The 12,127-nt window shown below is 32.6% G+C and overlaps 1 protein-coding gene across 1 annotated transcript; it reads left to right on the top strand.

Moving 5' to 3' along the window:
• Positions 1 to 4,302: 4,302 nt before the first annotated feature.
• Positions 4,303 to 10,286, top strand: LOC7493577 (tRNA threonylcarbamoyladenosine dehydratase 2). The gene is made up of 11 exons (XM_002305192.4): positions 4,303 to 4,627; positions 4,712 to 4,758; positions 5,076 to 5,190; positions 5,601 to 5,748; positions 6,029 to 6,241; positions 6,541 to 6,675; positions 6,817 to 6,951; positions 7,128 to 7,343; positions 8,160 to 8,284; positions 8,608 to 8,665; positions 9,670 to 10,286. The coding sequence occupies exons 1-11, from the start codon at positions 4,536 to 4,538 to the stop codon at positions 9,778 to 9,780; spliced, it is 1,395 nt and encodes a 464-aa protein (XP_002305228.2). The 5' UTR covers positions 4,303 to 4,535; the 3' UTR covers positions 9,781 to 10,286.
• The last annotated feature ends 1,841 nt before the right edge of the window (positions 10,287 to 12,127 follow it).

Raw genomic sequence — 12,127 nt, 5'->3', positions numbered from 1 at the left:
ATAAAATCAATTGGTTTGTGGCATATATGTTGTGTATTTTCCTTGTTCATGGTCAGGGCAGGCAAAAGAAAAGGAGGCTCAAGAGTTGATGGTATATGAGAAAGCTCTTGGCTGAATAATCGTGATTGCTCTAGATTGACTTTACAACGATATGTGGAAGGATGACATTTTAATGTAAGATTGTTTTGCTTTCACAATGACATGTTTAATAATTTATGAAAAAATAATATCATTTAACTAATGCAATTTCATATCTGCAAACATTGAGACTGCGAAAATAATAACATCGCTTTTTAAATCATCGATGGAAATATCATTGTTTCAACAGAGTTAGGTTTTCAAATATCCTGAATAGAAACCGCAGGTCGATACATGGTTCTCAAGGTTAATATTAACTTAAATTTTTTTTATGTTAATTTGGTTAGTTTATTGAAATTACTAAAATTTTCATTTTATAAATTATTACTTTAAGGGAAATTTTGAATGGGAGAGAGCTAGTAAAAATGTTACGAGGAGGGTTTGAGAGAATCATGGTGCAATTAGGTAAGATCAAATTCAGGATATTTTTTTATTTCAAATATTAAAATTTGTCCCATGTAGGTTGCGTGATGTTTGGTACAAGGTGCAAAACAAAGCCAAAAAAATATGTTAAAGAAAGAGAGCTTCCAGGCTGGAATGACGTGGAGGTTTGGAAGGATTTCAGATCGCTGTACATCTCGAATGTTGTATGGGCAGAATACATTCAGCACGTGGTGTCTACGTGTTTCATGCAATGGTCACAGTCCGGTGCAAAAAATATGAGCTAACATGTTCACAGTTTTGTTACCACACACACCGACGGCTTCGTTCTGTTTGTTTCGCATGAGAATCATATGGTATAATTTTTTTATTACATCCATTTTTATTAGTTTTTTTAATAAATATATTTAATTCACAATATTTTTATCTTGTATGCTATGGTTCTTAGATGCGAGCCAAGCCTGATGAAGCTTTTTATTGAAACGCATATGCAGAGTGATAACCACCAAAAAGGGGTGCAGCAGTTTATGGATAACCGAGCCCAGCACTTTTTGGTATATTGGTTTTCAACCATTTTTTTAAAGTTATTATTTTCTTGAATTTGTTGAATTTATTTTTTCTTTTTAGGATATATATATATATATATATATATAAAAAAAAAACTACCTATTGAAAGAGAGATACGAGGATGATCTTTCGATCCATCCGGATCTCTATCCGAATTTATGGTTTGTGGCAGGATCGTCTAGTGGACCCAATATAAATTAAATGTACGGACCCCTAATACTATGGTTGAGAACTCGTAGATGACCAGTAGTGTTACAACCGTTGGATGCTCGCAATCGATTCCGAGTACTCAAACTTCGGAGTTCACAACGATGTTAGATCAACGAGTATAGGCTCAAATGACCCATTTTAATGAAAAATATAAATGACTCACTCTTGATTATGAAGAACTCTGCTGATTGGTAATGGAGATGAGATCACAAATGGGCGGTACATTTGCACCCCCTAATTGGCTCTACGGTCCCGGCGAAGACCAACATCTCCCTCCTCCTCTTTTATTGCCGCTGCTATTTTAGATTTATTGTATTTAAACATATAAATATTTAAATTTATAATAAATACTTGTTTTTAATATTATTTTAATTATTTTTCTACTTCTATTCAATATATATATTTTTTAAAAATATATTTTTAAAATATTACTATCAGGGTTATCGACGGAATAACTTCATCAGTATATTCTAGAGAGAGTTGGAAAACTCATTGACAGAATTACAGATGATATTTAGTTGGTGATATGTTATATTTACCAATGAATATACCGACGAACAAAAAAAAACATCAATGACATTACATACGGTTTGCTTGTCGATGATATGTTAAATTTACCGATGGAATAAAGCAGGTTAAAAAAATTTAACGCGCTTTACCTATCTGTAAATCCATCGATATATTTATTATTGACAAACCATAAATTACCAATAAGATTTTTTTTTTGACGGATTATTTCTGTCCATGAGTCTATCAATAATATACATAACAATAAATTATGAATATAAATAACAATAAAAAAATTTTGTTGATAAAATCTAATCAACACTACCTTTATGAAAACTAGCAGTCATTGTGCTATCATACGTGCCATGATTGAGTTAATTTACTTAATCTGATTTTAAGATTATAGTGAAATGAAACAAATCAGGAACCACAAGCTTAATCTGCAGTGTCACAATGCACAAAGTATAACCAAGTTGCCTGAGGTTTCAGTCCACTCGATTTCTTAATGCCACGCAGCTAATGCTGCCAACAGACTTCATTAATTAAACTTTTTTTTTTTCTTTATTCACCAATGGCCCAAAAGATTGAATAAAGTTGCCAATTCAACAACCTTATCTTCAAAAAGTTTCTGCTTAGCCTTGTCCTTTTTGGTTTGTTATGATATGGGTGTCATTAGGTTAGTTTTTGTATGCTAAGCTAGTGCTGGATTTGTTATATTTTTTAACTAAGTGTTTATTTATTTTCCACAGACAAAAAAAAAAGTGTTTTCTTTGCTTTGTTTTGAAAAAAAATGTTTATTTATTTATTACACAATGAATTGCTACAATTTAATAATATTTTTATCCTACACAGTCCAAGCTAAGAAAACACAACTTGAGGGGCAAAATAATCTTTCCATTAGATTCTTTTGACATTATCAAATTTGTCAGGGTAAAATCATTCTTTTTATTATTTTTAGCACAATTAAAATACTTAATTACCCTTAAAAAGAAAATAAAAAGGTTGGTTTGTAGGGGTTTCTTAGTCTTTTTATTTAAAAACAAACAGTTAAAAGACTAAATCATTCTTAAAAGAAAGAAAAAATACAAAACTCATTGTCAATGGCATTTTGGTAATTTTCATTATGGTTTGTTCCTTATTATCAAGTGGAGTAAGGGGCAATTTGGTCTTTAAAAAAAAATAAAAGAAAAAAAGTTGTTGGTGGATGCAAAGTAAGCACCAATGAGTGGGAGAAGCATGCGCCCTTTAAACGACACGTTTAAGCTTCTTCAACGACCAAACAACCCCTTTCACAATGGCCTTGAGAACACCTCATCGAGACCTTCAAGGTGGCGGGGCACGTGTGGCGGATGACTAGTGTTATGGATTTGATGAACTTTTTTTTTTCTCCCTCTTTTTTTTATTGGAAAAATACAAAAGTATCTTTTTATTTGTTTTATAGATCCAATTTGATCATCATTTTTTTGATTGATATTTATTTGGTTTTTTATCTGTTCTTAATTCTTCAATTTTATCCCTCATCATTTTGTTTCATTTAATCTTTATATTAAATTTGATCCTCATTATTTTAATAGCTACTTATTTCTTTTTTATCCTTTTTCTAATTGAATTTTGTTTTAAATTTTACCCCTTAGCATTTGATTTTAATTTATTTTTATGTCAAATTTGGTATGTATTTTTTTTATTGCTATTTGTTATAAATTTTTATTTGATTATTGTTTTTTAATTTCATCCCTAAGCATTTTGTGGTTGAGAATTCTAATTTTTTATTTTTTCAGGGTTTGCTTTATATGAAATTAGTCTTGGACTCATGACAAGAGTTACGAGTTTTGGACATTAACATGGGTTGATTTCGGTTTCTTTTAGGTTCTTATTTTAAAAGAAAAATTCAAATCTCATCCTTCGATGTTTTTATTTATTGGTAATTGATCTTCACATGCATTTCACATTATTTTATTTATACAATTTGTTTTTATTGCCTAGTCTACTACTGATACAATAAATTAAATAAATTAAATATATCAACTCTGAATTCAGACCACTGGCCTTACCCTATCAAGTTGAACATTATTAACTCATCCGGTTAAACTTAGAATTGGAATGTGGTAGGTTTTCCCATTGCAATTTGAAAAAGACAGTAATTATAAATTGTAGTTTTTTCATTAGAATTTATACAAAATTATAGTGCGTACTGATTAATATAATATTTTTAAATTTATAATTGAAGCAAAATATAAAAAGTATCAAATCGCATCTAAAAAAACAAATGAAGCCTTAAATTGTATTGTATCTTTCATCTCAAATCAAGGCTAAATTGTAAAGAATCCTTTAAACTTGGCTGAAAAAATAAATATCTCACTAATCTTAAAACCCCATGATTTTACTTTCTAAACAATATAATTTATTGAATTTGCCCTTTTAACAGGGTTTTATTGAGAAAATGATGGAAAAGCCCATAAAATCCTTCTCCTCTCTCTATTGGTAAACATGTTTTCCTAAGTTGGTAGAGAAAAAGAGATGAATTGGGAGGATTTTTTTTGGAGTTTTCCATCAATTTCTTATCAAAACCCTAACTGAAGGGACACATTTAAAATGTCATATTGTTTAGGGTGTAAAATCAAAATAGTTTTAGTTCAGGAGGATTTGTTATTTTTTTCTCTTTTCAATTTGGCCTTAGATCAAAAACCCTCGACCACCCTGTTCAGCTTGGCAAACCCTGAGGTCAGAAAGCAATGGAGGAGCGACTGAAACACTTGACATTAGTTGGAGCCGGAGCTCTTTTGGGTTCTGTTTCTACTCTATTCCTTCTCAAGCTTCTTCCAAGGCAAGTCACTTGATCACTTCACCACTCAAAAGTTGGAAAAAGAAAAAGCTTTTTAATTGATTTATTGCGTTTGTGTTATTACAGAAGTATTATAAAGGAATGCAGTAAAAGCGTTGGTGAATTGAATGCTGGTTAGTTGCTCTCTGACTTGCTTCTTTAGTATTCAGTTTTTGTTATTCTGATAGTTTTTGGTATTTATTGATGCCCCTTTTCAAATACTAAAGAGCATCATCAACAGTAAGAAATGTTGGTAGTAATTGAAGTTAAAGTTTGTAGTTTGGGTGGAAAAAATTGCGGGTTTTCAATAAAAAATGGCAATTTTTTTGGGAGATGATAAATTTGGTTTGGTGGTGAATTCGTTTGAATATAGAAGGTGCTTTAACATCTTTATTTTACCCCATCTGATGCGAGTATGTGTTTACTCATTTCTAAATGTTTTTATGAATAGGTAAAGGAATTGTTTCGGAGATGTCGGTCAGAAGTGGTGTTGATGTAGATAGTAATTCTGGGATGCCTGATTCAGACCTTTTAGCAGATGAAATAGTATCTGAACAATTGACTAGGTAAAGTAATTTTGCTTTACTTTGTTTATGTTAATGAACTAGTGTTTTCCTTTGTCTAAGATACCTTTGTGTAAGATACATTGAACATACTGCAATCAATCACAAATACTTATTCAATATGCTAAAGCTAGTTCATAGCAGAGAGCATTGGTCTCTTTTTCTTACAAAGAGTGTCTTTGACAGTTTATCTTCCTGCAGTAGTATAGCATCCCGTGATTTCTCTTAAATGCTTTTTCTTAAATGCTTTTTCTTAAATGCCATACTTTTTTCTTTGTTGCTACTAGTTATGGGGACAGGCATAATGTTGTTTCGAGTTTCTGAAATTAAATGTCATTGGTCACTTTCACAAAAAAAGTTATGTTTAAGGCTTGTTTTTCAGTGGAATAATTTGTATTATTTTCCATTGTAAGGAACATTCAATTCTTTGGCTTTGAGGCTCAACAGAAGGTGACTACATCCTATGTTGTTGTCATTGGTCTTGGAGGTGTTGGGAGTCATGCTGCATCGATGCTCTTGAGGTCTGGAGTTGGCAGGCTCCTCCTTGTGGACTTTGACCAGGTACTTTGTGTTTGATGCCTGGGTCTTATCTTACTTTATGTTATTGGTTTGGACTTCCTTTTTCGTTGGTTGATCTTATTTGTATTAAGTTTTCAATAGACTTTGTTCAGCTGTCAAAAATATGATCAATAGTAACATCTAACTTTGGTTTGTTAGGCATAATGCTATCTAGAATATGAAGTGTGTTATATGCTTTTAATACAGCCTTATCACGACACCCACACATTTGTTTTTGTATATATTTAAGGAACATGTATCTTTTCTTGATTATGTGAAAAAGGTTTCTGTTTCATCCTTAAATCGCCATGCTGTCGCAACTCGAGCAGATGTTGGTATTCCAAAAGCCGAGTGCCTCAAGAAGCATTTCTCAACAATCTTCCCAGAGTGCCACATAGAAGCAAAAGTACTGCTGTATGATGCATCAACTGAAGAAAAAATTCTTTCTGGCCATCCCGACTTTGTTTTGGACTGCATTGATAATATTGATACAAAGGTAACTCTTCTTGCTTTCAAGTTTTGATGATTGCAGATCTGTGATTCTTGGATTTAAATTCACTTGATGCTAGCTTTATACTAATAATTAACATCATAGTTGAATAGCTGATGTTGTATTTTCTTTACTTTTGAGTCCTGCTACTTATTTAATGTGGCTGGACATTTAACTGCTAAATTTTAAGTTTTCAGGCAGAATTCTGTGACATGAGGCACCTTGAATCATAATAAAAATTCACGTGTTTTAACCTGAACCACAGGAAATTTATCTTTAAATGCTTGAATTTTCATATGTAACAGGTGGCACTTCTTGCTGCATGTGTGCGTAGGGGTTTAAAGGTTCTATCTGCAACTGGAGCAGGTGCTAGAGCTGATCCAACAAGAATACGGGTGGCTGATTTAAGAGAGTCAACAAATGACCCTTTATCCCGAGCTGTATGCTTCTGAAATTCTCTCTTTGAATCTAAGTGTTGCTAGATTTCTTCATCTGCATAATTTTGCTTTATTGATCATTGCTTTCCTAGTTTCTTATTTATAGTATTGGATGCGACTCTCAATATAGAATCTGCCTTCTAGGTGAGGTATCGTTTGAGGAAAGATCATGGCATTGAGGGTGGCATCCCTGTTGTGTTCTCTCTAGAAAAACCTAAAGCCAAGCTGCTTCCATTTAAGGGACCAAGTGGAGAAGAAGAAAATCCTTCTGACTATCAGGTGAGACTTGAGAGTGTTACTGCTTAATTTGCAACATTTGCTATTTTTGTCAGTAACTGTTAATGGAATTTTAATCACGTGGTTGATTTAGCTTAGCTGCTGCAAATAAAAAGCTCCTTGCATTTTGCAATCACATGGTTTTGCATTGATATTCTAACATGTTCCCTCTATATCAGGTAGTGCCTGGGTTTAGGGTTCGCATAATACCTGTTCTTGGTACCATCCCTGCTATATTTGGACAGGTCATGGCCTCCTATGTTGTGACACAGCTCACGGGATTGAATGTTCATCCTGAACCTATAGTAAATTTAGATTTGGATCATTATCGGGTGCTTCATCAGCGTCTTATTGAGCATGAGGAGTCATTGTTTGGCACTGCCGTGCAAGTCCAGGTATGGAAATGCCTTCAGAAATGAAGTTGCTAATTGATATTCTTTCACGATCATTTTGATGCTTGTTTCCTGGGTGCTGGTGGTGGACATTGAGTTTCACTGTGGCCTGGGGACTTTTTGTGTCTTTTATGTGTTCCAAGATTTATTAAAGAATTTAAAGCATAAAAACTGTTTTCTTTCCTTTGATTTTTCTTATTTATCTACTTTTTTTTTAAGGAATGAAACATTGGAATTGTGAGTGTTGAGGCGAATGGTTTTGTTTTATGTGCCAAAGTGCGTTTTTGTTTTCATTTGATAGAAAGATGCCACTGGTCGAAAACTTCATTCAATCCAGGGTGAAGCCAGATTTTTTACCTTTTTGGGGGTTTATGCAATAGAAATAATACTGCTAGTTAAAATTGTCTTGGGCTCATGCAGACTGCTCATCCACATGTAATATTATATCATGGACTTGTGCCCGAGGGCATGGTCCTCAAGGAAGTGTTTTTATCTAGTGACAATCACATAGAGGCCTGTGATATGCAAGGCACTTATCCTGGTCCATCTTGCAATTGTACCATCATCTTGGGTCTTACAGTACTTTATACATATCTTATGTGATTCTTTTTGGTTCTTTATATTTTTTCTTTCATATAAAACAATAAGTTATCTTTGACTTATCCTAACTAGGAAAAGGGAGGACAAACAAAAATCATCCAGTTTCTGGTGTATCAAAAGCCCTATGTGCTGCTTGTTTGTAGGATTCTTGTGCTCTTGGGGTATTTGGGATTGCATCATCTTGAATAGGTTGTCAATGTTGGTTGCTATTTCTTATAGGTGGATGTTGAGGAAGTGATGTATGTTGCCAAAGAACTGTGGCATGGACGAAGTGCTAGAGATCAGTTTGCAAAGGATGTTGGACGTGGAATGTGGCGATCTGTAAATGAGTTAATGCTTGTGAGGTATATTTCTCCATAATAAATCCTTTGAGCATTCATCAGTCATGATTTTTTATTATCTAAAACTGAGACAATACTATTCTTCTGCAAATTATACTGGCAGTGCAGTATCACATGGAGTGTATTGATATGCAATAATTTTCCTTGAAAGTTCATGCTTTTCAGAGCTCAGTGGGACCTTTTTAATCTTTGATGTATAGTGATATGCTTTGAAAACATTATAACATTTGTGGTTTGTCTCTTACTTCAATTGGTGTCACCTGGATGGTAATTCTGAACCTAATTATTAATGATTGTGCATTTTCCTGCTGGTTCTTTCTCTTCAGGTGGGACAAGGAGAAGCCAGCTTCTGTCTCAAACTTGATTCTCTTAAAATTTAAAGAGGTATCTTCGTTTAATTTTTCTGAACAAATAATGGGGCTCTAGCTGGTCTTGGAAGTCTAAAATATGCAGTTTCTTTGGCTTTGATGCATTAGAAGCTCATCTACTCATGTTCTCCTCCCATGCACCTCCCTTGTTAAATTTCTTGTTATCTACCATTTTATTGCCTCACATATCTTTTTCCTTAGGATTTCTAATTAACACTAATCTTATCTTGCGTTTATGTTGAAAATTCAGGTTTATTTATTTATTTGAATTGTTTTTAATTGCCATATTTCTCATATAACCTTTTGTTTTATGAATCTAGTAGTGTATATCATCATCTCAACAATCAAGGGAAGCTTCTTTTGCATTTAAGAATTTTTTTCCTTGAAAATTAAAACTGTAGTATTCCAACTTTTTTAGAAGTTTCATATGCACCCATAACCAGCCCCTAGCAAATAGTTGACAAATTACCATTATTATCTTTTGTTTTCATTAGCATCTATGGGAGATGATATGGTACCAAACTTAGCCTTTTGGTGATCATTTAAGCTTCCTTTTTTTTTGATACCCAGATAAGGGGAATTCGAGCTTACAACTTCTTAGTTAGATGAAAGTTGCAGCTATCAATCAAAGCCATGTCTTGGCCTCTCTTATAAGCCTTTTTTACCACTGTGCTGTCTTTCCTTTGGATCCTTCGTTGGACACCAAAGATGAAGCCATAGCTTAGTTTGCTTTAATGTCACTTTTCACTAATTTGCTATTTCTATCTTCTAACGATCCTTTTTACTGTTTGTTTGTATGATTCATTGGAGTGGTTTTTCAAAAGCTGTAAGCTTCTGATCATTAAATTGATGTAGTTATTCAATATAATACATCTTTTGCCATTCCTTTTGACAGGCTAGTTGTAAGGATGAAACTAACCTGTGTTGATACCTTTGCTATGAAATAAACTACTTGGAATTGGGCATGCTAAACTGGAACGTGGGTTGAAATTTTAATAGAATGTTTTCTCTTCTCTGCAGGCAGATGAACACGAGTTGAGGACGCTTGAAGAAATCAAGGAGTTGGAACCTGAATTTTATGAGAGGGTGGAATCTGCATTGAAACGAGCTCAATTGGACTTTGGTTTGTGAGTTATTTTGAACTTGTGCGTTCAAATTTTGATATACTGGGGCTCAGCTTCTCTTCCACATCCCTGTGCAATCTTTTCATAGCGAAAAGAGTACTCTGTGATCTTGTTTTTGGGTCCATGCTCTATATGATGAAATGCCATGTAGTGCTTTCATTTTTTTTGTGAGGAAAGTTCAACTTGATCCCTAAATCTGTTGATGCGACATGCTAGGGAAATAGTCTAGTCTTATCACCCCTTCAGTCACACTAGACAATTTTGAACATCTGCTGTAGTTACAAGGGAACTATAGTGATCATGCTTATAGTCTCTCGCCTCTCATATCTCGTCACATTGTCACTATCGCTACATTATTGCAAGGTTTAGTTATACAAGCGCCCCAAGCTTGTCCACAAGCTAGGGTTATTTTTAGATGTAGTTATATTATACAATACAATGCTATAAGAATTAGTTGGGACTGAATTGTGTTGATTACATTATATGACATGGATATAGTTACATTTTGTGTTTGATTGTGGTAGTTGAGACTAGATTGTGATTGAAGTTATGCGATCATTGAGGTTGGTTATGTGAATTTGTGGTTTTTTAACTGGGAGTTAGAGGCTGGAAATAATTACCTTTTACATGTTTCTTGATAGAGTCGCAATTGTTATCTGCGACTCGCATGTTACAATCAACTAATAACACTTACAGCTCGTGAAATTGTGTGAGATCTATAAATATTTTTTTGAACTATTTTATTTTTTTCTCTACAAGGTAAATAAATAAAAAAAAACACTCCAACAAGAAGGGAGGGAGACAATGGATATAAAGTTTAGATCTTGTAGTCATTGTAATTAGCTGAATGAAAAACTAAAGGACAGACATTCAATACTCATCAACATTGATGGTCCCTCTAGCTAGTAACCCTTGCAGCAAAAATGACAAATTGAAATATTAATTCACGTTGTGTCTCGACTTGATTCATGTTCGTCTAACTTCCGGCCTTGATGCCAATCAGATTCGAGTGAGACGTGCAATAATTTTGTTTACAATAAAATTGTTATCAATGATTGAAGATTTATAGATATAAAAACACGATGGATGCGAAAACTGTGAATCTGACAGATTAAAATAAAATAAACACTGCAATTATTTAAGTTAGCGATAAAAGATTTGAATGAAAAGCTCTCGCATTTTCCATGCACAAAATTTATCTTCTGGTTTACCAATAAAAAATTAAAAAATTGTTATGATTGATCGGAGATACCGTCACTAAACCGGGGAAAAAAACCCGATGAAACGAAAAGAATGAGGCTAGAGAAGACTGCAGAAAATCAAACAGCAGAGCAGTAAAAGAGACAGCTTTAGTAAAAGATGGGAAAAACTTAAAAGGATATTTCAGCCAACCATTCTGCTCGAATGGAAACAAGCTTTATAGCAGCAACTTCCTTTGACAGGCGCCTGAAAATATAAAAAAACAGAACCTAAATGAAGTCCCCTAAATTTACTACAAGAGCTCCCTGCACTAGAGGAACATCAATCCGTTGATTTTGATGACTAACTTTGAGGTCACCCATGTTTTCCTGCATGCTTAATAAAATATATTCAATAAAAACTTAAAGTTTATATACTTTAAGCATATAAAAACATAACTAATGATAAATATACTTTCAACATAAAGATAATAATAAAATTCTAGCAATAAAGAAAATATCAAAAATTATTTAAATTAAAACAAAAAGAGTATTTACTTGTTAAAGCATTATAAAATAATAAAACTTTTATTGTTGTAAATGATGAATTCTTTATTTTTAAGATTTTATTGCTCATAACTTGTGTAATTAAGATATTTGTAATATATCTCTCAAGACTCCAACACCACCATCTTAATTTAAATGCATTTCTAAATAAAGTACTATTTGAATAAAAAAATATAAAACTCAAATATTTCTCAATAAGATAAACATAAGTTCTAGATTTGAGAGGAAAATCAAAGTTTAAAATGAAAAAAAAAATACTAAAATATGAGGTGAAGAAGAGTATGAAAAAAATTTTAAAAATTTAAATTTGAAACTCTTCCTTTACTATTTTTTTATATTGAATTTTAAAAGTTAAAATATTGATAAATTAATAAAAAAATAATTCTCGTCATTATCAACCTTTAAATAACCATTATAAATAAAGAATTAAATATAAAAAACTCAAAAGTTTTTTGGGTAGAAAAATTAAGGATTCTTTGAAGATTAATCTTTCATTTACTTATAATTTATTTAAATAATATTAATTAAATAAAATTTCAATAATCTCATGATTAATTAAGACAAGAAGAGAAAAGTTGAGAGAAAGGTAGCTATTGGACAATTCCATGT

Source organism: Populus trichocarpa, chromosome 4 (genome assembly GCF_000002775.5).
Source record: "Populus trichocarpa isolate Nisqually-1 chromosome 4, P.trichocarpa_v4.1, whole genome shotgun sequence".
NCBI lineage: Eukaryota > Viridiplantae > Streptophyta > Magnoliopsida > Malpighiales > Salicaceae > Populus > Populus trichocarpa.
The sequence above is the reverse complement of the archived record's forward strand: the minus strand, read 5'-3'. Positions and strand labels throughout refer to the sequence as shown.

Bases quoted from the DNA above. Each gene is read 5' to 3' on its own strand.
- LOC7493577 (XM_002305192.4), top strand. From the start codon at position 4,536: ATGGAGGAGCGACTGAAACACTTGACATTAGTTGGAGCCGGAGCTCTT. The intron at 5,749-6,028 runs GTACTTTGTGTT...TATGTGAAAAAG, and splicing joins TCCTTGTGGACTTTGACCAG to GTTTCTGTTTCATCCTTAAA. The intron at 6,952-7,127 runs GTGAGACTTGAG...CCTCTATATCAG, and splicing joins AAAATCCTTCTGACTATCAG to GTAGTGCCTGGGTTTAGGGT.